This window comes from Hippoglossus hippoglossus, chromosome 12, assembly GCF_009819705.1.
Source record: "Hippoglossus hippoglossus isolate fHipHip1 chromosome 12, fHipHip1.pri, whole genome shotgun sequence".
Classification (NCBI taxonomy): Eukaryota; Metazoa; Chordata; class Actinopteri; order Pleuronectiformes; family Pleuronectidae; genus Hippoglossus; species Hippoglossus hippoglossus.
The window spans coordinates 16,316,092-16,343,924 of NC_047162.1; the positions used below are offsets into that span (position 1 = coordinate 16,316,092).

At 41.9% G+C, this 27,833-nt stretch overlaps 1 protein-coding gene across 4 annotated transcripts in view; it reads left to right on the plus strand.

Moving 5' to 3' along the window:
* The window catches only part of cntfr (ciliary neurotrophic factor receptor), a 200,929-nt gene that overhangs the window by 74,587 nt on the left and 98,509 nt on the right, over positions 1 to 27,833 (plus strand). For 2 of the 4 annotated variants that reach the window (XM_034601828.1, XM_034601829.1), the window contains one exon: positions 9,141 to 9,222. In XM_034601828.1, coding sequence (XP_034457719.1) covers positions 9,141 to 9,222 — 82 coding nt within the window. Of the gene's footprint in view, positions 1 to 8,797; positions 9,048 to 9,067; positions 9,223 to 27,833 lie in introns of those variants that run through there. The other 2 variants (XM_034601826.1, XM_034601827.1) reach the window with 2 other exon arrangements.

The window sequence follows — 27,833 nt, forward strand, 5'->3', positions numbered from 1 at the left end:
AAAGACCAGACAGCGAGATTGTGACTGACAGAGGTGAGAGCGTGTACGCGGGAGGTGAATAGAGAAGGGCAGAGGGAAAGGTGTAGAGAGGATGACAGATATGAGAGCGGCAGGTGGAATGAGAGACGTGGATCGAGGGTGGTGGGGGGGGGACGAGACGGACAGCTTGAGTTAAAATGTTGAATTATCGCGTCAGTGGGAGAGACGGAGAGAAAGAGAGCGGCTGACGTGATGTGTGCCGATAGGGCTCGTGGTGAACAGAGACAGTCGGCTGAGATAATGAATGATTCTCTCACTGTCTGACACACACACACACACACACACACACACACGTAGAGACACAGGCTGAGCTTAGATAATGACATCAGTGTTAAGTCAGCGATGAGTAAGTGCTGTTCTTCTCGGGGCCGCAGAGTGTGAGATCATCAGGTTTAGATGCATGCAGTCCGCTCATTACATCCCGTGGTGAAAGTCTCACAGATGACTTTGATAACATGTCACGATGTCTTCATATCACAGGGTCGTATCTTAGTCACATGATCTACGGTTATTCACACATACAAATAATGATTCATGAGAAAAAAACAGTTTGTATATATAGATTTGACTGAATTACCCTGACAGGTCAATGTAGTGCAAGAGTAAAGTACATTTGTCTGCAAATATTCCCCGGAAATATACTACTTTGGACACAATTTGTGTTTGATAATTAGTGTTTTGTTATTTACCCTCTTCTTGAACAATATACATATGATATTTATCATCATAAAATTAAATAAAACAAAGGTTCGGTCCTACTGAGGCTCAGCAAATGAACATTTTTGGAATATTTTATATTAATGTACCAAATTTATACTTGTTATATACACATATTCATACAGATTGTCTTTACAAAAAGGACACTAACATTTACTCAGGTTGTATAGTCAACTAAAGCAAATCTTGGTCGACTTAAATCGTTCAACCAAAGTATCGGTCCAGGAGAAAAGCAAATTATACACGTTAACTGAATTATCCTCAATCATTAATCTCGCTAAATAATAAATACACATACAATCTTGATATTTGCACAACAAGAGTAAATTGCACAATATAAACAGGCAACATATTCATTTCTCTCATTTTCTTCTTCGGCTCTTTTGTACCGAGAAGGTGAGACGAGGTTTCAAATGTCCACACACACACAAAACTATTTTCAGTCGCGTGTTTGCTCGTAGAGAAGCAACAGACACTCAACTGTACTTAGGTGAATGCAGAAGCATATTTAGTGTGTTTATCTGGTAACCGAGGTTCTTGGCCACCCAAGCGTGTGTGTTTGTGTGAACTTACGTGGATGCATAAGTATGTGTGTGTGTGTTCCGTGTGTGTAAATAACTGCAAAAGTGTGTCCTGGTTCATCCACAACTCGTATTGTTTTTGCCGTAATGTGCATGTACGTGTTTTCTTGTGCGTCTGTCTATTGGGTAAACGTTATGTGTGTGTGTGTGTGTGTGTGTGTGTGTGTCTGTGTGTGAGCTGTATGTCAGAGTAATAGACCGACCTACATGACAGCCATGGGAATCAACTCTGCAAATAGCCCCCTGTGGTAAAGGCTAGCGGGCAGATGAACACATAGTATTTGTGCGGTGCATGTGTGCGTGATTGTGTGCGATGTGTACGAGTGTGTTTGAGTGTGTGCGAACGTCGTCTATGCCGCTACTGTATCCGCTGTATTTACTGAAGAGGCTTGGCAACCAGGTTGAGTAAATATACTGTTTTTAGTTTTCCAGCCCATCAGACACACACACACACACACACACACACACACACACACACACACTGGAATAAGACATCTATCTTCTTCTCTTTCTGTTAGTTCGGTTAGTTTTTGGCTTTTAAAAGTTTTAACCTTGATTGGAAGTATTGGTAATTGATTATTGGTCTTTTTGCCTGTTTGTCAGTCACAAGAAAGCAAATTCAAACCTGCTATAAATTAATTAATTGATTTTTAAAAAATTTGAATATTAATAGATGAGTTTGCAGTTTTGTCCACATGTATATGTTCTGTTGCTCTATACGTGTAAAGAGGAAAGAGAGTAACGTTTGTTAGAAACCGATCATTTTTTAAAAGGTACTTTAAGGTGATTATCAGACTGCAGTTTAGTGGTAGTGAAGCTGGGAAAGGTAGGTGACTTTCTCGTGTGTGTGTGTGTGTGTGCGTGTGTGTGCATTTGTGTGTGTGTGTGAATGCATGTGCACGCATTTCATCCTCTGTGGGCGAGGCTTCAGCTCTGGTTCTGATTAACTCCCTGTAAAAACACCTCTGTTCAGAACATCACAGACCGTACATCACACTCTCCTTAATACACACACACACACACACACACACACACACACACACACACACACACACACACACAGAGACACCCACACACCGACACACACACACATGCTGCGCAGCTCCTGGAGGCTCCCTGTTCACAAAGGGGAGTCTACACCCATCATTCAAAGCCTTATAGGCCTTAAGAATGCTGACACACACACGCTCGATCACACTCACAGACACACACACACTCGCAGACACACAAAGTGCTCTGTTTTCTTAGCTTTGATACACTTATAGAGTTCAGAGGTGAGAGGGCTGGAGGTAACACCGTGTTTTTCCAGAGCTTTCTAACTACCTAAATCTGCTGCTACACACACAAGGAGGTCCAGATGGCTGGGTGGAGACAAAAACACTCTCTCTCTCTCACACACACACGCACACACACACACACACACTGACACACACACACATTCAAGCAAAAATACAAGTGCAGAAATCCCACATGGGAAGCATTCATACGTGCACATCAGAGATCTGTTACTTGCAGCTTTGTGCTGTTTATTCACACACAGCCCTGAGCTGCAGCCCACCGTGTGTAATGATATTAGGCTCAGATGATAATTTAACTTGGTACACAAATACTGGTCGTAAATCATCGGCTCATTCCACTGCCCCGTGAGGTGTGCAGTTTCTGCTGCTGTGTCAGACTCTAACACTTTAGATGCTGCAGTTATGTGACGCGAGACGTCCACCAGCGGCACCGCGGCAGCAGCGCCGGTGCTGTGGGATACATGATACACGTTAGCTGACGTGTTCAGCTCCTCCAGATCTCAGCCAGCTGAGAGCAGTCACATGTGATCAATGGCCAAATTTATCACTCTGAGCCGAGTGCCATCATCCACGTGCACGAGCGCGTGTTTATGAGCTCGACCCCTGCTACCTCTAGAAACACAATCAACGCTGTCTTTAGCGAGCAATTACAGCCAGAATGTAAATACAGGTCACAGTCATGCAGCTATCAACACTTCAGCCCCAAATGCCAGCAGTGCACATCGGTGTGTGTGTGTGTGTGTGTGTGTGTGTGTGTGTGTGTGTGTGTGTGTGTGTGTGTGTGTGTGTGTGTGTGTGTGTGTGTGTGTGTGTGTGTGTGTGTGTGTGTGTGTGTTGTACCCAAAATGCCGGCAGCCAAACTATCAGGATCCCCCTCGAACAGCGCTGCTAATCTGCAGAAATCCTGCATGATTGATGAGAGAATTAGTGTTGCCAAGCAAAGTAAAGCATTATGGGAATGAAGACGTTCTATTATTGGATGTGGAGCACGACATTAAGGGTTACACAGGGACCAGTGTGTTGCCATTAGGTGTTTGTGTATGTGTACAGTTATTGATGGATGAGGTGCCATAAATCCATTTTTTCCCTGTGATTATGGTCGCCAGGGTCACAGGCTCAGTAAACTCATTAACATTTGAGATAATTAACGCTTGAATCCTGTGTGAATAAACACTTGTCAGTTGGTTTACAGTCACTGCCGGGGCTTAGACAAATGTTAATTCTCTCCTTAAGCACTAAAGGAAAAGTCTGTTTTTGTTTTTACAGAGAAAGCTGGAGGTATTTTTCATATTTAATTACTTAAAACAAGACATTTCACTTTTCCTCAAATTATGAACAGATGAAAATATGACTTATGCACCTCGTAACTTCTGCTGAGCAGTGGAAACAGTGGCCTCTGTAGGCAGAAGTGGCCATTGCAGGACGCTGTCAGAATAAATTCTGTTGGTGTGGTTAGAAAATCTGGAAGCTGTCAAATCAATCTGCAACAAATGCACCTTTAAAAACTTGGTTGTTCCCTATTTCTTAGGAGAAATTGGAAAAAGTTCTTAACTCGAAATTACTGACTTTTTGGGGTTGTTATTTACAACTTGAGAACTTCTGAAGACTCTTGATATGAACCTTGTTAAGCCAAAGGTTCAAATGTGTTGAAATGGTTGTTTTTCATTGAATTCTTACAACATTTAGTTTTGTAGTAAAACTCAATGTACTGAACATTGGGATTGCATTTACCCAGCAGGCATCTTGACTTCAGGCTGCTGTCTTAAACTAAACTTTCCAACTGATAGTCGCTCTTGTTCTTCATTTTTGTACAAAATACCAAATAAGAACCGGTTGTCTTCGTCACCTTGTAAAGAAAAAAAACAGTTACCTGCCTATCATCGCCCCAGGGTAGGACAAACGTACCTTCAGTTCACCGGGTGGCGCACAGAACAGGGCTCTTATTTCTACAGTGAGGATTCTTCTAATGTGCAGCCGCTGGATGAGATGCCTCAGAGATGGAAAGGTTTTATTTTCCATGATGATGAAATTAGAATATTCTACCAGAAAGTATATGGAGTTTTTCACCCTTTCTCCTTGTTGTAGGCAAGTTGTATTTTCTTTCTTCTGGTGAATCACCATCATTTCAGACTTTTTCATGACTCTGCGTATCCTTTAAAAACTTTTGGAATTAAAGGGACGATGCCTGTTCAAGCTCCAAGAAGAGTTGTGTGTTTTTGTTTTACTCCCTCTGGTTGTTATATTAGGCAGATTTTCCTGCTTGTGTGCAGAAAGTTGCAGTCCTGTGACAGTTTATACTTTTAATGCGCTCGATGGGGCCGGACACGCTGGTTTTAGCATCTTAAAAACAGCCGACTTTATATATGTCTTAATTGCCTGATTTATCCATAAATATCAATTTAGTACACAATCCTATCTCTCAGCTTTTGTGTCATGTTCTCTTACATGATGGATTCCTCGCTCTGAAAGAAATACCCTCACCTGCAGTTTCCCCGCTGATGGTTTTCTGAATCCCAGTCATCCATATGGTTGATGTTCCTCAGGGCTGTGAACGCAACACTCTTGCGATAAATCACGAAGCTCATTTGTAACCCAGGAGAACGCTTTCCTTTATTTTCTCTGCAAACACGTTCGTAATGAACTATTCAGTTTGTGACAGTGTGCTGACAGGGGGGAATTTGGCGGTTTCATCTTTGAGAGGTGGAGACGGAAAGAGAACGACTAAAATTAAACCTGTGTTTGTTATACGACTTTAATGTGTAAGGGATTTTCTGAAATGTGGAATATCAGTCTAATAATTAACTTGTGGACAAAGTTGTTATTTCAAAGGACAAACCTCCATAATTTTCATTACACAATGTGTTTTTGTGCCATTTGGCCGACCGGTGTACCTGTGTGATTTTCACATTATGAGTGAAAAAAGACCAAAGAAAGAACAAGCAAGAGTTTGTACAGTATGAGCATTTATTTAAAAGAGGGACGCCTTATATCTTCACACACACATACACACAAGCACCCTGGCCCGCCTAGTGTATTTCCCTTCTGGCTTTCCAATTTAAATGCAAATGTTCCCAAATCGGACTCCACAAAGACGCAGAGGCAAAAAAATCATTTGACGCAGCCATGAATTATATATTTTAATTAAGCAGCCAAAAAGAATCACGCCTATTCAGCCCTTTCCCCTCCAATAAGAAATGAATAAATAAATATGGAAGATGGGGAGAAGAAGGGAATAAAGGGTCCGGGAAGGGAGGGAGGGAGGGAAGGATGGATGGATGGATAAAGGGAGGAGGGTTTCGTATTGAGTTTGTGTGATTGCAGCGCTAACCGCCTGTGGGCTGTCATTATGTGAGCGATCTGAGGCTGTCACATTTCAAAACTGTATTGTTTGCTGATAGACGGGCTAAATACCCCCACAGTTCCACACACACACACACACACACACACACACACACACACACACACACACACACACACACACACACACACACAGGCGCACATCATTTGGGTTTTGATGGGCGAACCAGCACTTAGAAAAATGAAGAGCAGAGATGGGGATTGTGATGCTCTGACAAGGGATGCAATTTTAATTTCACCCCCTGTCAATCTCCTCAATATCTGCTCAGATGAAAAACATATGAACTGCCAATCACTCACACATGCAAATAGACACACACACACAAGCGTGCACACACAAAGACACAAACTTTCAGTGACTCTTTCAAAGTCACAGGTTCACAGACAAGCTGATCCTTTAATATATGTAACGCAAAAGCAAGTTATTGTCTTACTCACACTGCTCTGGAGTAAAGTGGTCGTGGATCCAGTTTGGATTGTGGTCACGGTCACAGATATGTGGGTGAATGTGTGTTGCAGGGAGTTTCTTCAGTGACCTTATTTTAGCTCGTTTTCACATGTGAAAGTCTGGATCTTGGTCTCAACCAAGGTTCTTGTCATTGCTACGATATTTACATTTGATCCGAATTTTGTCGTGGGCTTTGATTGGTTCGTGGACTGGCGTGCGTCTGACGTTGGAGTGTTGGCTGATGTAGAAAGTAACTTTTTTTGAATATAGTACATAGAAAATAAGTACAATTTCCATTTGAATGGTGAAAATGCAGCGCTGATATTTAACAAAACATAGTCGATCCTATACAATCTGTGAGCGAGGAGTTGAGGCTCGCAGCTGGAATGAACTGCATGTCTCACACTCAAGGTTATTGGTGTGTGTGTAGAGTTAAACTGATTCATGCAGTAAATTTGGTCCATTGGTCCAGACTTTGGTCCGAAGCACCTTTCACACCCGTTCATTCGGTTCGGACTAAACTGAAAAGTCAGAAGGTCCAAACCAAACAAGGTGAATTCGCCCTCTTTTCCAAATGAAAAGAACAAGCTCCCACGCAAATTGTTCCTTTGACAAGAAAAGAAAAATGCAGTCTTCTTTTGTGAATAAATAATTCAGGTGTGAGAGTTATTTCTTTTCTTTCTTTTTTGTCAACAAAATGAGTTTTGTAGTTAAAGTAAACCTTGATCCTCACCATTCAAAAAAAGCTGTTTGAGTGTAAAAGCTTTTTCTTTGCAAACCCCATTAGTTTGGCCGTTCATGAAAACATTCCCCCGTGTGTTTCATGTCTTTGACTGGTTTATTGCCTTTTGACGTCTCAGTCCGACTGTAAAAGCTTTTGCATGTTCTCGAGCGTCACTCGGCAGCGCTCGCAGCTATGTCTCTTTTATTTTCCCGAGATGCTCAAACGCGGTGTAGTGGTGTTTATGTCCGGCTTTAACAAAGAGAGACAGAGCCGAGTGAAGGGCACGGTGCGAAGGATGGAATGTGATAGATACATCGTGAAGTGGGTGAGAACGACGGTAAAAGAAGATGAGTGGAAAAGAGAGTCAAGAGGATGAGTAAGAGGAAGAAGAAGAAAAAAAACAGCTAAAGCTAAACAAAGGGGAAGATGTAATGGGAGATGACAGTGGTTTGTAACAGCTGGAGTCCTGCATTAAAAGAACAAGGAAATTCACTTTCCTTTCTTTGCCTCTGTTTGGAGTGCTCACTCTGTTCTCCGCACACATCGTACCTACTCAGCAGCAAGCAGACCCTCAGACAACCTCGGCCTGCAGGAGAGCCGGCCTCCTCTCCTCTCTTTCCCTTGTCCTCTGCTAAGAGAGGAGAGGAGGCCATGTTTTAATGGATGGCGGGGGGATCTGGGTTCAGGCCCCCTCGTTGGCTGTCATCCATCCTGCTCGTGTCCTTGAACAGGACGCTGGATTCATGCACGCTTTAGTGGTGTAGTTCTGTCGACCTCTGACCTCATATCGCATCTGTCTAAGGCAAAACGGATGCAGAAATTCAAAAGGGAGATTTGCATGATTGCATTATTTCTTGTTGAACAGCAGTGTGGAGTCATGCCTGCTAGTTTGACACTCGAGATGCAAAGTTAAGATCCCAAGTTGATACCAATCTCCTGTTCGCTTAGTATAGGACGACTTCTACTATATCAGTCCAACTATCTAACAAACCCCTGTAGAATAGTGATTTCTCATTTTTAGATTTTGATTTCAGTACAGATTAGACAAGCGTCACATATTTGTATTGTTGATTAGTGTTATTAGGATTATATATATATATATATATATATATATATATATATATATATATATATATATATATATATATATATATATATATATATATATATAAGAATAAATTATCCAGTAGCTTGCAGATGTGAGCGTGGTATCTTTTCTAACTCTGGGCAAGAAACTTTTGAGATACGGTCTTTAAATAAAATACATGGATTGGTTTTAATTGGATCATTTGTCAAAGAAATTTCAACAAAGGAATAAATGTTTTAACAGCAAGAAGATAAAAGAAAGGAATGAAGAAATCAAAAAAGAGAAAGTCAGAAAGGAGAGAACTTTTCTGCGCCTCCATCCAACTTCACCTTTTGTAAATAAGAAATACTTGACGGTCAAAATTGAAATTATAAAGTTTTTCCATGGCAACAATGAGAAAGTGTTTTTTCCTCGAAGTCTTGTTGTTTTCCATGAAAGCTGTGTGTTTGTTTGTGGTGTGCTATACCTTTAAGAGCTGCTGGCCATGGCCCATCCCAGAGAGGATGGACCCATTAGGCTGATGAACAGAAATAGAGAGAGAGAGACAGAGACAGAGTGGGGGGTGTTTTACAGTCAAAGGGATAACAACAGTGGGAAAAAAGGAAATCCCTTCTTAAAATAAGCGAGTTTGATGAGTCAGAGGGAAACGGATAGAGAGAAAAGCCACTTCAGGGACTACAATAGTGAAAGGAGAGAGAGAGAGAGACAGTGTGAGATTGAGGGGGAGAGAAAGAGAGAGAGAGAGAGAGGGAGGGAGGACAGGAAGCAGCTATCTCTCCATCTCTTCCATGGTGTTGTAGGTGTCTATGGGTCTGTCTGTCAGTCAGGGGGACACTCACTCTCGGTGCACGCGCTCACGCTGATGACTTTGCTGTGTGTGTGTCTACAGATGGCAAACCGTGTGACATCGCTGTGCTGTGTAGTTCTGGCCGCGGTGGTGGTAGCCTACGCTCAGAGACGCAGTCAGCTTGGTGAGTATGCACTTTATCTTCATTACACTGTCCCCGCTCCGCGCCGAGGCCCCCCCCCCCTGCCTCCGCTTCCCCTCCTGATTTTATTTTGTCTGCTCGGACCCAAATGGGCCTGTTTGACTTTAATGTATTCTGCTGTGCTCTTCTCTTCCTCTTCACTGTTCTCCTCTGAGCTCCACTCGAGTACATTATTTCCACTTTCTCGTCCTCTTGGATGCACTGCTTCAGTACTGATGCTCGACTTTTTTCCAACTTCTCTCGACTATTTTACTCAACTTAAATCTCTATAATCAGTTTTCTCTCTGCTGTTATTGAATCGTTTCTGCTGCTATAAGATATCTTGTTTTATATATGGCCACAAAGATTTTCTGCCGCTTGGGACTGCAGAGCTTATTACCTCTGCCAAGCAGGTTGTGTTTTCATCTGCGTTTGTTTGCTAGTTTGCAGGATTACACAAAAACTTCTGGACACATTCCCATGAAACGTGGTGGAGGGATGCATTGTGGGTCAGGGAGGAATCGGCTCAATTGTGGTGCTGATCCATAAATGTATTATTCACGAGATAGAGCGTTTCTCCACATCTTGAGAAAATTCAGACATATTTAGGGGGTTTGCATCGATTGTTTGGATATTTAAATTAAAAATAAATCATAACAGCAATTAAAATGTAGTTTTATTGGGGTGTAGGGTTTTTTCAGCTACTATATGGCAAATAGGACTGAAAACTACCACCAATGTGAAGCTGAGAAACCGAATGTGGCCTTAGCTGTTAAGCTTGTTTTCCTTTAAGGGGGTATGGTCCTGGCTTCTTGCTGTTACTTAGGTGTGTGTGTGTGTGTGTGTGTGTGTGTGTGTGTGTGTGTGTGTGTGTGTGTGTGTGTGTGTGTGTGTGTGTGTGTGTGTGTGTGTGTGTGTGTGTGTGTGTGTGTGTGTGTGTGAGAGAATGGCTACAGTCACTGTTTATTAGCAATGAGTCAAAGAAGCAGGAGTCAAAAGCAACATGTACCTGTGAGAAAGCGTAGGTGGAATCCACTTCGTTCACAAACACAGCAACAATAGCCGATCTGCTCGTCATCCCCCCCCGGTGCACGGTGCTAATATTTTGGCCCACATTGCCAAGGCTACCCCCATCACAAATAAGGGTTTAACAAAGAAGCCAGTCATGTCAACTGATGATCATGAGCATGTTTCAAATGATTTGCGAGCTGAGGTTTCTCGAGGGAGAAAAGAGAAGCTGAAAAGAGCCACATAGTGCAGCTCTTCTGCGAGTTCACAGAGGATGCATGACCATAAATTAGACTGTGTCTGTGTGTGTGTCTGTGTGTTTGTGTGTTTGTGTGTGTGTGTAGAACAGGGGAGACAATTTGTCACTTGACTTTTAGTGAAGAGTGGCCTTGGCTTATTAGCCAATGAGGTCGGGCTGTTAAAGTTCACCCAGCTCACCCAAAGAAAGAGTCAAAGGAAGTCAATAAGTCTCGAGTGACGCAGATCACCGTGTCACGAGGTGTCACACACACACACAGAGAAACAGACACACACACACACAAACAAGCGCACACATGCATGCACCAACTGGGCAGAAATGGCTTAGGGAATGGGAATGTTGTCTTTGGAGATTAGGTGAAAGGCAGCATGGAAGTGAAGTGAAAGAGGGAGATGGAAAGAAAAACAGAAAATAGAACAAAGAGTGGAAGGATTTGTGAAAATGGAGAGATGATGGGAGGAGGATGGAAACAGACAGGAAGACAAATTGAAAATGAAACTCCGGAGGAATAACAATTGATGTTTGATAGAATGAGACGGCGACAGTGGGCGCTGTGCCTCCAACTGTTCTATATGTGTGGAAAGTAAAACAACTTAATTTTCCTTTTTGGAAATCAACTGAAAGATGACTCCAGTGAGTCAATGTATGACTTTATGCATTATGAATAAAATGTAGCTGCATTGTGCTCATCAGTCTAAAGTCATTTTTTTTGTTTTTGTGGTGTTCTGAAAAAAAAGGAGAAAGAATGTAGGAAAGAGAGCGAGTGAAGCAAAGAGAGGAAAAGGGTGAAAAGGCAGCGCTTCAGGGAATAAGAGATATGGAGAGAGGGAGGAATGAATAACACGAACAGAAGAAAGAGAGCTGACAGTTCTGTCTCTCAGAAGAAGTGTGTGTGTCTGTCTGTGCGTGCGTGCGTGCGTGCGTGCGTGTGTGTGTGTATGTGTGTGAGAGAGAGAGGTAGAGTGCGTGAGTGTGCACTGTAGTGGATCTGTCACTGCTTATCACTCCCTTTTGTTTTTCATGCTACACAGAATCAGCTACACACACACACACACACACACACACACACACACACAACATGAACGCACATACTTACACATACTGTCTAACACATCTGTAAAGCCATCACAAGACAAATGCATAAACACACAACGGTCCGAGTATTTCCAGATGTGCTTTTGCCCCGTATGTCATATGCACAACACAGATGCGCAAATAAACACACTCACTCTGAGACACACACACACCCACACACACACACACACACACACACACACACACACACACACACACACACACACACACACACACACACACACACACACACACACACATCTGTCTGTCTTGGAAAGTGCCTTATTTCTCTGACAAATTGCAAGCCGGTTTGATTGACAGGAATCCCTGGGGTACGCCCCACTTGGCAGAGAGTAACACACACACACTCACACACTCACACAGTGACTAATGCCTGTGCACACACATATCGAGTACAAAGGGATTTGAAGGGGAAGTAACTCTCTTGTTATAGGTCTGACTCAATTTGTACAGAATGCACTGAAGGCACACACTGTATGTGTACGCGTGAGTGTGTGTGTCTGTGAGTGTGCGTATTGGAAATCCATCCGAGACTTCATAACTAATGACAATAGTGTGTTGCTGAACAAAGATAATCAGAGACACTGGTAGTAAACACATACAGAGACTGAGTCAGTCGGTTAGAAACGAGCTCCACGTCGATGTTGTCTGGATGATGGAGAGACAGGAAGTGAAAGAGAGGCAGACCGAGGAGAGAGAGACGGAAAGACAGGAGGACGGAGGAAGACGAGACTGAAGAGCAGCAAACATGGCAAGAAAACGGCATTAGATGGCACACACACAAATTAATTAATCGATACTTAGAAAACTGTTAAGTATATATATATATCACATGCTCCAACAAAATTATTTTTTAAAAACCAAATGTGTTGATAAAATCGTCAAAAATCATTATAGACGCTGATATAAATGGACTGTACGTATAAAATGGTTTTCTAGGTCAAATTTGGGGTTTAGTATCCTGCTCAACGACACTGTAGAATGCAGACCAGTGCCAGGGATCGAACCACCAACCACCCTGGGTAATAGGCAACCCTCTTTACCTCCTGAGCCACAGAAACCATGTGACTCAGGAAAATAAACACACAAAAAACTGTTTTCCTCTCATGCAAATTAAGTTTGTCAAGTAGGAAAAATACGTTTTTTTATTTTTTTTATAAAACAAATTATATAAATTTCCGAAAATAATTGGTTAGTTATTAAAATCAGCGTGATGCCTTATATCTGACATGTAAATGCCGAGATGGTGTATAACAGGCAATATGTCATTTATAACATATTTCCACCTATAATGTAAATTTTAAGACTTTTGCCCCCAAATAAAAAACATTTTCTTTGTGATTCTGAGCAAAGTGAAGTGAGTTGTGCCATTTCCACTCAGCTTTTTGTTAAGTGACTTGTGTTGACTGGAGGGAGAAAAACTTTAATGGAAACCAAAGCAAAGGAAACGACAATTCCTCCACGAAACATCTCTCGAATCAACAAAGGGAAGCAGAAAATAATTGAAAGCTAACCCGCGGAGAGAAGAGGGAGTGAGCCTCGGAGATCACGCCAATCAAGCTTCTTTGAACGTGAATTTGATTTTTTTTTTGGACTGCCGGTGAAAAATAGATGATGAGATAGTTAAAAAGGGTAGAAAGAGATGGCGTGGGTGGGAAAGACGTGAGGATATGGAACAGATGACAGATGAAGAGAGGACGTGGGCGATGTGGAGTCAGAGAGGGGAAATCCTAACAGTCAGGTGATCAGACCTGTTTCTACCTTCACACAAACATCCGTGAGCAAATGTAAAAATATTGCTTCAACCTCAGAACAAACCAATAACGAAGGGAGCAGCCGTCGCCATGAATCTCCTGGAATATTTACGGCTTTTACAGCGTCTGTGTTAACAACTATTTCCCTTGCTGTCCTTAAGCAAGACATTGAATGTCAACTAGGAGCAGACATGCTGTTCTGCTCCACTGCAGCTGACCTCTGACCCCCCCTGTGGTCCAGGAGGAGGAGAAGCCAGGATTTCAAGGATTAATAACTTTATTTTATTCAGCAGATAGACAGTGGAACTCACTGCCAGCAGAACAAAAGAAAAGAACATTGTGTGTGCAAGTTCACTGGAACTACATGAAAGTATCACTACTCTGTATGAATATGCAGTTTCTCAACATCTGGATCGCTCTGTAGCAAGAGGACTAGCAAATAATAGCTGTAAAAGGACAAACATGTATTTATAGAACCACATTCTCTTGCCCACGGGTTCCTGTGGCCTCATGTCTTATTGATTCCCTTCTCTGATCATTTCTTGCTTCGCTTTTCTTAATTTGTTTCTCTGACCTGACACTGACGACGTTGAAGTGGACGACAATAATCCCACTATTGACCTTATTCTGAATAAGAAAGTATTTCTGTTATGATGTTGCTAATGAAATATTCCATTCATATTCCCATTTGCACGTCACAGAGCATGTAGTCTGATTGTGACTCACATCAACACATTGTTTACTCTGGAATCCAGGGCATGTGTCCTCATGAATTGGTAATTGCCACATGTTGATGTCACATAATTCTAAAATGCCTTTACAGACTGATGTTTTAATCAGGTAAATATCAGAATATTAGTGTCTAATGATTATTTACATGGCTCAACATGCTGATAACAGAGATCTACCTCCTTATGGACCAGTTCTGACTGTCCCCTTGCAGATCTGTTCATTTTGCACATTCATTCAGGGTTTTCCACTCATGTAGTTGGGATGATGTCCAACATTTATGACTTGTGAAGACTTTTAAAACACATTTACGCTCGCTGCCGATTGCAAAACTGTAAAATTAGGCCGGCAAGCAATGGCTGATGATTGGATAATGGTTTAATATACCTGTGTATGGTCCATCTTCACACACATAAGGTAAAAAACTGAATTTTCAAATGAAACTCAACACATTACTCTTGGTTGCTGTGGACGTCTCCGTTTTTCCCACTTTGTTCTATTTCCTCAATGATACCATCACTCACATTACATACAGTGAATCCTCCCGTGCGTGGACGACCTGAAGATTGATCGTTTGCGTGGACAAAAAATTGCTGTATTTTCTCTCACCGTTTGTCTCAATCTCTTTTTCTTTTCTTTTTTTTTTTTTACCCTTCTCCTTCTGCATCTTTCGCTGTATCTTACTTTAATCCGGAGATGCGCCAGAACGTCCTGCAATGCCGTTAATGGGGGTGCCACAGTAAATACTGAGAACGAGCACAGCAAGAATATAAATGAGCAAAGTCCTAGAACGCTCAATAGAAAGAGACGCCGAGCAAAATAAATTAACATTAAATACAGGATAAAGGAAATATGGTGCAAGTGAGACAGATTCTGAGTTTAAGTGAGTTTTGTGGTGTGTGTGTGTGTGTGTGTGTGTGTGTGTGTGTGTGTGTGTGTGTGTGTGTGTGTGTGTGTGTGTGTGTGTGTGTGTGTGTGTGTGTGTGTGTGTGAGTGAATGTGGTGACATCATGCTGTTCGCTGAGAGAGCACGTTATTTATTAGAGTCCATATCCTGATTGAGAGACTAGCGTATATTTATTCCCTCCATCTCTCGCTCTCCTTCCATCTGTCTCCCCTATGGCTCTCTCCATCACTCCATCCTTCACCGTCCCCATCATCCACACTTGTTGCCCTGACGTTTAAAAAAAAATATTACAGTCAACCTTCTTTCCTTTTCTCATCTCCTAATTCTTTCTATTACTTCCTCTCGAGGGACGTTTCTTCCCTCCATTTTTTATCTCCACATCCTCTCCCGTCCCTCAATCAATCACCCAAATGGTCGACAGAGGATTTATCGGCCATGACATCACCTCGCTGCTGACGCTGCACCGCCGTCACTAAATGTTTTTTGTGTTTCCTCTCTGCCCCTCGCGGAGCTTCTTTACCTCACATTGATTCCATCTAATTACTGTGGACAGAGCAGGGAGAGCGGAAGAGAGACAGAGATCAGGAAACAGAGCAGCAGAGGAGAGTAAGTGGTTAACTCCTACACTAATTCTGTGGTATTACGGCTGTCAGAGCTGTATTTATATGTGAGGATTCTGCGCGTGCTGCATGGACTCCGACATGTCTGGTCCTGAACCCCGGGATTCAACACACCCGTGTTTATCCACACCCTTGTTAAATGTTCAAATGAAAGTAATCCATGTGATTTAACCCCCCTTTCATGCATGATGACAACATGCACATGGGAGGATGTAATTAGCATTAATAGCTTAGACCTCCCCCCTTCCCCCCCCCAACAAAAATCTGATGGAAAATACACAGTATTATGTAATACAGGTAATTATTTCTCTATGCACTAATTAAACCCAATCTTTACATGAGTATTTAATTTAGTCTAGATTGTAGACTACATGTTAATGTTGTATATCAATAGGGAAACTAGTGTAATTGCAGATACTATCCTGACTGTGATTATTCGGCTTTTCAATTACTCGTGCGGTTCTTGTTTGAAATGCGTCTGTTTGTCCTGTGGAGATCCCGGTTGCAGCTTTTCTCTCAGAAACTGTACAAGTGACCTGCAGTAATTGAGCCACGACAAGTAAAGACCATCAGTTTGATGGAACTCTAATCAGGACGCAGAACCGCGACGAGGAGAACTGTCATTGCTGTTGTCGTGAATGATTTGTTGTCGGGATCATCAACGTCACTTTCGTTGATTAGTCCCAGTTGAGGCTGCAACAGAGCGCTGGTTGCCTGTTTAATCAAAGTTTTATTCAAATTGAACATACCAGGTGTCCAAATACCACCAAATTGAACACTGCACTTCCCGGGGCCCTTAACAATACACATGCCAAGTGTGAAGCCCATAAGATGAACGAGCCACAGACAGAGAGAATTTTACATACAGATTTGACACCATTTGGATTTTCATAAGATTCTTATATGGCCATATACAGTAGATTTACAAGGCCCAGAAGTCTGTGGAGTAAGAAAAGTTATGCAGGATAATGAAAAATCATTGGGCTGTGATGACAACACAATGAAACAGGCTGGACTGTCAAGTTCAGAGATGTAATTTGTAACATGTCAGCAAAACTCAAAAGCTCTCATGACTTGAAGGACTCAGAAAAAAAAGGGCTGTTTGTCATTTGTGAGCAAGGACACTTTTGCACAAGTGCAAAAAGACAAATCCAGACAACTAAATGTGATCCATTATTCATGGGATTCAACCAAACTCTGATGTGCCATCAGAGAAAACAGACAGCTGCTGTAAATAATTAAATAAACACAAAAATGGATGTCTGTGTGTAGTGTGTCTGTTTGCCTGTATGTGCTGGCAGGGAACCTTGTTTGCGCTCATTATCCTGAGTAGCACTCAGTGTAATCAGTGTTTCCTGTTTGGTATTAAATTCAAGCTGGAGCTCAACCAATTGATTGACTGACTGGATTGGCAGACGGATTACAGTCTGACTGACTGACTGGGTGACTGGCAGGGAGGCGGGGTGAGGTAATCCCGTTGCTTTCAAATGCAGAAAATAAAGACAACGTGTGAATGATGTTGCCATTAGGAAAGAGCAGAAACAGAAACAAAGAAAGAAGGCCCCAAATAATTGCATTTTTAAAGTAAAAAGCAAAGAATAACATTAGCAGAAATGTGTTATTTGCAACTGAAGCATTGCATATAAACCTTTACTTGTTTAGCAGAACTTTGTGCCTCTAAAGAAACCGAGATTAACCACAATGCTGACATTTTAAAGATATTTAGTTTGGCAAATATCTATATGCAATCGATCAATAGTATAGCCCATATTCACACATCACAATTAGCCTGATAGGGCTTAGCAAGGTACAACATAATTTGTCCTTATCCTTCAAGAGAAGTAGGGAAAACCACCAAGAAAAAGGAATTGCTTGATCATTGTCCTATTAACCCTCGCCCACGTGTGCATAGCTTACTACAAATGGACTTGATACTTACACCAATCGACCAGTTGATTAGATTGGTGGGCAACTAGTTGGACAATGCAACAGGATTGCATCCCTACTGAAATACAAGCAGGCAGGAATCAAGCTGTCCAGCTGAGTGCCTGTCTGATTGCAGAGTCTGAGAAGATACAGCAGCAGATAGAGTTGATAATTGACACTGATACATAGGTTGTGTTGTTGCCTCGTGATTGGCTGGCCAGATTATGGCACTGGGCGTTTAAGAGAAGAGTGGTTGTGGGTATTTTGAAAGGGGTTTAAGAATATGTTTATATATATATATATGTGGGCTAATGCATGCTGCCTTAAGTGTCGTGTTCGAGAGGAGGGAGGAAGCAGTCGCAATAAAACCTACAGAGAGAGACTGGGAAGAATTTAAGATCGTATTAAAAAGGTCTTGGTCCAATGGAAGGTGCCCAGGAGGTAATTCTATCAGCAGCTTGAAGCATCTCGACCAGCTCTACTTGATGCCAAGAAGCCGCGACTTTACACCGAACTGCTTCCACATGTCCGAGCTCCATAACCTGTCTCGAAGGGTGAGCTCGACCACCTTGTGGAAGAAAGTCATTCCTTCGTCTTGCATTTGTATTCTCTCTCTCTTGGTCACTAACTCCAGGCTCATGGCCAGAGGGTGGAGGGGGGGGGGGATTGGAGAATAGATTGACTCATAGTTTTTGAAGTATTGCCTTCCAGCTCAGCTCTGTCCAGTAATAATTGTCCAGTACAACTCCTACCTGTCAGTCTTGCGCTACATTTGATCTATTTCATTTAACACGATTCTGAGATGGTTGAAGTCTTTCACTTAGGACGTCAACTCAGCTTGGAAGAAGGAATCCACCGTTTTTTGCCAGAGCACCTAGGTCAGGTATCAAGATTGATACCTTTTGAAGTAAGGTTTGACGTATAGACGAATAAGATATTTATCCGGGACTATGAAACAACGTGTAACCGATGGGATTGTTTTAGAAGAGAGGGCTCAGTCTTCTGTTGGTCCTTTTTAAAAAGGCATAACAAATATTTGTAGAATCCATTGTTGTTTAGTCGTGAATGTCCTGTAATTGGTCCAGTATAGACACAGGGTTCCCGACTGTCCGATAAAATCTGTCTGGTAATGGACCATTTCCAACCAATCGCGGCCCTATATGCTAAGATATGGAATCTCGGAATCTCACTGTCTGAGCCGTGTGTTTGATGCTTAATGTCTGCGTGTTGGCGAGTGTGTGTTTGTGTGTCTGTGTGTTGTCCAACTCCTTTAACTCATTAATCTTTTAGTAGGGATTCCCAGTATAGCTTTGATCAAGTCTCGCGCTCTCTCGCTTTGCATACACTGTTTTTAAGACCTTGTTTGTACAGTTCTATCAGGAGGACTGTTCTAAAATTGCAGAGGGATGGCCCAAACGTGTCCATCTCCACTACACCAATATTAGTAAATTGTATTTTTTTTTAAACGTGCATCAAAGAACCAAAAAATTCAATTTGGAGCATCAGTCAATAAGTATAAAATGAGTTGTCGTTAAAATGACAGACTTTGAAACTAGGTTTCATTCGACAGGACTAACAAAGCTACAGTTCTGAAAATGTGACCTCTGAGCTCTCAACGTGACAGCGAGCAAAACCGAATCCAAACCATTATATTACTCATCAACACATCGAAGGCCGAGAGTCCTGATCCCCTACAAATCCACCCTCTCTCATTTCACCTGAGTCCTTCCTCTGACATGACCTTCCAAAACTGAAAAGGAACATTATGAGAGATGTTCACAGGAACACAATTGAGCAGCGAGTTTTCTTCGCTCCCTCTTTCCGCGGCCGTGTTTTATCTCTGCACACTACTCTCCCTTCCTCTCTAAGAATCCTTTCCATTAACGACATCCAACAGAAAGATACGGGCTTCCTTGAAATATGACATTCAAGAACGGAAAGTGTAAGTCGCAGAGTTCCTGTTTTCTGTCGTTTTCTTCGTCTCTCTCTCTCTGCCTGCGCTCCTCGCTTTCAAACGCATTCCAGAGATTAAAAAAGCGGATGGAGGACAAGGAGGACGCGCAGGTGCAACTGTTATTGAGCAGCATTATCCTGCATCAGTCAGTGTATATGCTTATTTGGGCTTGAACAGTTAATCAAAAGAGGGAACTACATCAGAGCACTGGTGTGTGTGTGTGTGTGTGTGTGTGTGTGTGTGTGTGTGTGTGTGTGTGTGTGTGTGTGTGTGTGTGTGTGTGTGTGTGTGTGTGTGTGTGTGTGTGTGTGTGTGTGTGTGTGTGTGTGTGTGTGTGTGAGCCTGTTGCCTAATGTGAGTCATTTACTTTAGTGTATTCTAATGAGGCTAGCAGCAGGTCACAGCCAGCCAGTGTTTAATGACAAATAAATGGTGCCGCGACGGCTTCAGGGTCAGACGGCATTTAGCATTTTAGAGCTAAAGCAATACATTTAGCCAGAGAGTATTTTACTCACACCTACGAACATTTAAGTGGACACATATGCAGCTTTCTACACAGAGGTGTGTTTATTTTAACGTGGGGATGATGCTCCACCATAATTCACCAAACATGTTTGCACACAACAAACCTGTGTGTGTGGATGAGATTTGTCAACAATCTCACGTGACACCCAACACTCAGGTGTTTCTTCCTCTGTGTGTGCCAGTGCAGATGTGTCGGGCAGATTCGGTGAACATGGATGTGCGTCCGGATGAGTGCACGCTCTGCTGTGTGTGTGGATATACACGCGTGTGGTTCAGTGACTTTTTACATGTGGCTGTTGTAATGCTCTGATTACCCCCCCCCCCCCCCCCCCCCCCCCCCCCGTCGTGCGGCTAATTGAGTGTGTGGGCGTCTGCGTGGAGGATAATCGTAACACGGGGGAACGCAAGTAGAAGTAAAGTCCAGGTAAATATTTGGGGAGATTAAGAATTTTCTAGTGATTAAAAGTTCAGTGTGTAAAAATTAGGTGAAAGGGATCTATGAACAGAAATTTAATATAAAATAATCCTAGTGATATTTTCAGTAGACTTTAATAACCTAAATTGTTATGATATATATGAAGGGGTGTCTCTTAACCTTTTGTGATTGGCTCATAGGTGTTTAAATGCATTTTTTCTAAGTACAACACAATACAAATAAAAACCTCAGCTCCTTTGCTTATCTGTATATTCAGGTCACTCATGAATACAGATAAGGAAACATTTTTGGATGGTTTATTTATACTTGATTTATTGTGTTGCTCTTTTGCTTTCATGGGGCAGCAAATCTTATATTTGAAGTTATAGCTGAATGTTTTAAATCTAAAATTGCTGCTCATGAGATGTCTTTGTTCTGCCTCTTGCTGTGTTTAAAAAAAGAAGTATCTCTGTGTTCTTTATGCATCGGGCTGTTTGACAATTGTCCCCGGTGTGACGGAGACAGAAAGAAAGATGTGTTTAAATGATTCAGAAGGTTCAGAATAGCGTGTGATTCTTTTTTTAGATTACATAAGAATCCAACAATCCTGGTGTTCAAAAGAGGAAAAAAGCCAATTTTGGACACAAAAGAGCCTCCTGTGTTTTCAAAGAAAATCAACTTAACAAATTAATTGATTCTAGTTATTCAAAATAGCATTTCATTTGTGGATGAACACAATGCGGCCGCCCGTATTGATTAGGGTGACCATTTGCAGGATAGATTTTCTGTTTCTGTTTATTCTATCCCATTAAATCTCAAGTTGTGTTTTCCCGTGCTGTTAAAATCACTGCGGCCCCAATAGCTCCCCCAATTCCTCCTGATAGACTGTTCAGTAAGTTAATGTTGCCAAGAAGCTAATGTAATTCTAGCCAGCGTGAGCTAGGGTTCTGGCTAATGTGGCTTCGCAATAAAACTTTCTTGCAAGACGTTGGAAGTGAATCACCAGAGGCTTAAAAGGGTCTCGGACCCTTCAGTGGTGCAACACGTCTAAATATACACATTTAATTTGATCTATCGTGAACAGGGAAGTCTTCAGTGTGACGTATTGTGGGAGGGAAGTAGGAGAGCGATAGCGGGGGAAAGATCACTATTTATCACATTGAAATTCGGTTTAATTTAGTTCAGCTCAACTTAATTGCCATTCCTCTCAACTTATGTCATTCTGCCTCTAATCAAGTGCAAGAAGAAACTAGAACAGCTTTCTGAGTGCAGTGAGGCAAAGACGAGCGGAATGAAAAAAGACAGGAACTCAGGAAAAGAGAGACAAAACAATGGAGCCCAATACCAGCAGGAGGAACTGTTGCATATAGGATTTATTAATCCCATGCACATCCTGCATATACCTATTAAGGTTTTGGGTGCACAGAATTTAAATGTTGCATTTAATACAATCTATGAAAAGGCCCCAAAAAATAAACTGGTCTGAAATAGATTGGAATTCAAACTGCGTGTGTATTGTGATTGGAAAATGAAAAATGAAGCAGATAACAGTGCATAGGGGAAATAAAGCCTCGGGAAACTCATTTGACATATTAAAAAAGCAATATTGAGAAAAAGGACATTGTCCTAACCTCGTTTAACCTCTCAGAGTTTTGCACTGTGTGAGTTTAGAGCTACCACACTCCAGCTTTTCTGCTTCCCACGGCAACGAGACCAGACAACTGACCTTTTTTAAAGTAGGACACATGACTTCAAGTTAGGTGTTTACACCAAAACTAAACACTTCTTGTGCTATAGGAGCATCCTGCATTTACAGTAATAAAAAAATACACATAAAACACTATTTTTAAAAGCTATTTTTCCTGCAGTCTTTTTTAGCTTTGATCCGTTTTGATAGTATTTCTTTGCAGTGGGATGAAAACAAAGGTTTGTCTTTTGCTGTCAGTTGGCGTTTGTGTCTCTGTCACTTTGTATCTCTTTGTAAAACTTTCTTGAAAAGACAGCGTCTCTGTGTACGGCAGCGCCTTGAGCCAGTACATGTGTAGCGAAGAAAGAATCAACATTGACGGGACTTCAAAAAAACATTAGGACGTCTGTGTGAGAGCTGTTTGTCCTTAGAGGAGAGGCAACAAAAGAGAGCCGGGCAGAGGGAGGAAGTCTGTACTTATTTGTGTGCGCGTCCATCTTCAAGAGTGTGTGTTAGTCTTTTTTCCGTTTCTTCTGTGTGTACATGCGTTTGTGTATTTATCGCCCGTGTCTTTGTCCAAGGACAGTTCTCTCTCCTTTTAGCCGAGGTGTGATTTCCTGGTGAGGAATTGGATTCACACAGAAAAAAAAAAAAGTATTCGCTCTCCAAACCCTCAATCCTCAGCACAATAGTCTCTGTGCAGCTCTTTCAGATTTTAAATTCTCAAAGCTCTCTTGTCCATCACGCTCACAGAAACCTGACTGTAGCTCTGATAAGCTGAAAGGAAAACAATGTGTGGTGGTGACATCCAACACTTTGTTCACATGTAAGAAAATATGCACATACTCTATAGGAAACCACACCAACTCCTACACAAATACACACACAGGTTCTCATGCTCCCTTGCTGCACCAGCTTGTGTTGTACTGTGTTTGTGTGATCTTTGGAGGTCAAATCCAGCAGTAAAACCAGAAAACATGCAGAGTTGTTGTCCTTCACCGTATTTGAGATGAAATACTTTAGTGTGCCTCTTCATCACAAATTGGCATAGGAAGGAAATCCACTACGGACATTTCTCAACCAACCTAATGGGTATGACTCAGCACAGATTCATATTTTTAACGTCAAAGATTAATAAAGATAAAGACTGATACATATGTCACATGAGAAATTATGTTTTCACCCCTGTCAATTGTTTGTCTGTAGGATTTTGCAAAAAGTAGAATCTTTTTCTTTATTTCACTTTCTTTTAGATTGCGTATTTTCGAAAATTTCTGGTAATAATTTCTGGACCTTTAATGGGAAAATAAAATATTTATCTCATATTTTAGGGACTGATGAGCCTTGATGGATTTATGCTCTCAACACTCAAGTTAATTACTTTGTTTCATCCTCTTTGATTTCTCATAGCCTACAGTTAAGCACTAACAGCTTTTAATGTGCTTTAGTTTCAGGGTTTTCATCCCAAACAAACAAACAAACAAAAAAAAAACATTCTCTTCTGCAGGCGGCTCTGCATTGAAAAATGCAGAGCCGCCAGTGCAGAAGTTGCACTTGTGCAGAAGTTGTAAAGCACAAGTGCTTTACAACTTCAGACACGTGATGGGACTTTGGACATAAAAGTGTTTGCTGAGTTTTCAGTGCCCCTTGTAGGTCTTGTGGGCGGCATGATGGCCTAATGGTTTGGGAGATTGTTCCATTATTAATAGATAACAGGCTGGCTCTGTACAATAACCACATGCCCTTAAGCAAGACACTGAAGCCCAGCTTGCTCCATCACTGTCAGACCTGCAAACCGAGGCAGTGCCTTGGGACGACGCATCGCATAATCCAGCAGGACTAACAGGTCATTATGCAGTGTAATGTGCTGTCATAGTCTGGGTGGCCTGCCATGGCACCGTGATGAGGTATCTCATTTAGACGCCAGAAACTGGGTAATAACATCTGCAGGATAAAGTGCCGGGGAGGTTAGTGTCGAGGCAGGGGAGTGTGAACCTGCTCTACACTGACTGCTGAGCAATTACAACAATGCTGGAATTACTTGAATCCCAATAAATGATAATATTGTTAACAATAATCATAATGACACTGAAAAGAAATACTCAAAACGAAACAGAAAAAACAAAGATCCTGAATCCCACCCAAAGTTTAATGATTTCTTTCTTGGTCCACATCCCAGTTTCGCGAGAATCTATTGTGTGATTTGTGCGTTATCCTCCTAAACAACCTACCGACGAAGAGAGGTGAAAACATCCCCCCCCTTTGTAGAGGTAATTACTTTGGTAGGTGTCACAGTAAAAGGTCAGGCTGGCACTGACTCTCCAATAATACTTAGCCCCTTTATATTTCAATGTGGCATTTGAAACCAACAAAACACAATATGACACAAAACGTAAGCTAAGAAATGAATAAAAATCCAACGTGTTGACTCAACAACACATTTTCAACTCCTGCACAATGCAACACGCAGTGAGTGTGTGTCTGACATAGCACTCTAGCAGAGTAACATGAAGTCTGATCTGTCAAATTTGTAACGCAACCCATTTATCACAGCGGCCTACACACACACACACAAGGACACACACACTGTGCAGGTAATCTAGTAGAGGTAGCATTATCCTTCTGGCTGAAGTTTTCTGCACCTCATCGACACACACACACACACACACACACACACACACACACACACACACACACACACACAAGCATACATTGACGCACACCAAAGAAAGACCTGTATGTCAGGACATGTGGCCGTACACACAGTGATGAATTGAAGCTGTTCCATCACTCACACACACAAAGCTGCTTTTCTAATCTTGCAAGAGTTTGTGTTTCTGTGTGTGTGTCTGTGTGTGTGTGCGCACCACACAGCTTCGCACCATGTTGTTTTGCTCTTGTTTCTCACTCGCCTCAGCACGCTTTCTGAAAGGTTGAGTCTAATCTTAAACCAATAACGGATCAAAATGCATTGTGCTTTGTTGTTAGGCACGTGTTCAATGAGACAATACGAAACCCAGTTCACACCTGTCTGCAGGAGCATGTTTGCACAAATAGAACAAGTGGAACTTATTGGTACTGGTGAGGTGTGGTGGCTCTGCGTGATTTAGCTAAGTGGAATTTGATTTTAAGGCTGGTTTTGCCCGATGAGGGTCTAGTACCGAAACGTCGCTGCATAATAAATCACTGATTGCTAGTTGGAAAATGTGCTTGAGCTCTTTTCGCAGATTTCAAGGCTTGCAAAAGAAAAATAATTCTTCTATTTCACCCTTACTATTCCTCTCCATGTGCCCTCTGCGGTTTCTATAGATGGAGCCTATAGTCCTGGTTATCCATGTGAGAATGCGTAGGGGACTTAGGCTTCTTATCGTCTCCAGCCGGCATTGCTGAAATCCTCCATATCACTGTGTCTTGCACCCATCACCCACACACACACACACACATGCACGGGAATGCAACACGTTCGTGATGGTGAAGAGAGCATTCAGCATGGTATTAAATTGGAGTGTGCACGAGTGTTGTCCTTGAAGGCACAAGGCACATCTCATACATGGGAATTTCTGTGTGGGAGAGAAATTGAGAACAAGGAGCATGTGCGTGGATATCTGGACTGTATATGATATGATTTCTCTTGTCAATCAATTTATGAATCTGTATGCATTGAGTATCATTATTACAAATACTTTTTTGTCAAAAATAGTGACGGATACAAAACATGCTCCACACAAATAAGTTATTTTCTCATTTGTTCCCAGTTAAAGTCTTACTGCTTCTGCACTGTTTGTTTTTTATCTCACTGCGATAAGAAGCCCGGATCGTTCGGTGTGTGTCTGCATGTGTTGATACAAGAGACACAGTCAAGGATTTTCATTGTCAGTCACATCTCAGTCGACGGGGAACAATATTAACGTGGCTCCAGCTTAACTCTTTCCCATCGATTTTTCTCTTTTTGTCAGTCTGCCCACTGTCTGCTGTTGTTTGTCTGCTCTGCTCGTGGTCTGGCCACTCGTTTTGCTTCCTCGACTTCTGTGCTGTGTGACCCTGCATGTCTGTGCGGCATGAGGTGCATTTTACAGAGTGCATGTGTTTAGGAGAAGGTCAGTGAGAGGGTGTTAAAAACTCACTGGCAAAGTCTTAAGTTTCACAGTTTTGTAAGTGAGGACAGACAGCAGCATGGGTCCAGAGTGGATTATCTTTTATATACTGTTACGATTCCCCGTTAGCAAAATGCACATAAATACATTGGAACTATATGTTTGTTTAACAGACAAAAATATCTTGTATAGTTTGACTTCAGCATAAGAAACGTCTCATATCTGCCAATATTTTGCGTTATAATAATAAAACATGTCAAAACTTGCACCGCATCATTCCCATAAAGATCAATTTCACACTAAAATACTATACATGTTCTTTTTATCACACATTTCTGAATCCAAAAGAGCTGAAAAGCTGTTACATTGAGTCAGCTAGGAATACATTTCATCAATACATGCATGGGAACATCCTCACCATTATAAAATGCTCCTCGAATAATTTTAGTTATCATTAGGATATTGAATATGATTTCAAGCTCCATCTAGTCTTGTATCAGTTGCTGCCTTTTCTCTGCCAGCTCGACAGCTGTTTGGAGAATCAGGTATGTGGCACAAGAGGGCAACAATTTCCGCCTCTTTCATGCACAAACGCAGCCATAAAATATTTCTCCCCCCCTCCCGCATATCAACATGCACTACATCTGCTTCCACCTTCGCCACTTCCTTCATCCTTCTTTCTTTTCCTCTCATGCAGCATATTTCTTTCTGTGCGGAGGTCACGGGGCTGGGGGGGGGCTTCACTAGAAAGGTCACGGGTTTGATCCCTGACTTTCACGCATACTCACAAAAGTCTGAAATACAAAAACAGAAAAAGACACTGTAATTGGGGAAAACATGGGGGTCGGACCACATTCCCACATGCCTGTTGGGTTTGGGTCGGGCTTGGTTAGTTTGCAGAACAATAATCTCTCTCTGCAGCTATAATAAAACAAATTACTGGCAAAAAACTACCACATTCAGTACTACTAACACAACTGTCTTTTTATTTCCATGTTTCCAGGCTTGTTTCAGTACAAGCTTATCCTTAAAGTTAAAGATAAAGCTAACATTTTTTTTAAACTTGCTTTATTTCATTCCAAACGTAACACAGGTGGAATATTCTTAACATAACACATTTTTATTAGACTGCTTACATTTCACTTATTTTGCGTTACATCTGGTTGTCATGTATTTCTCACTTTTGAAAGACACCATTAGTCAGGACTCATCCTTTCATCAACACTCCTGCCAGAAGTGTGGCGGTAAAACATGCAGGCTCATGTGTGCTGCAGAGAATGTACATGTTGAATAAACCTTCCTTCAACAGAGCACATGAGACATGAATGCTCCTGTCCTCGACCATGGAGTTTACACATGTAGACTCATGCCTCCAAACAAAATCAAAATGCAGCGAGCAAATGCCTTTCAACAGTGGGACGTGCGTGCCCGGGCGTCTGTGCACCTGAAACGGACGTGTGGAAAATAGCTTGTTTTTTTGTACGTTTCTCGGGGGTCAGGGAGAATCCAAAAGTCCACTGGCTGTATATTTGAGCAAGTGTATTCATATTTGAAACTCTCAAGATCTCTGAGAAAAACACTCTGCAGGATTCCCAGCCTGTCACTGCTTCATGTAGCGACTGCTTCTCTCAACCTCTCGCT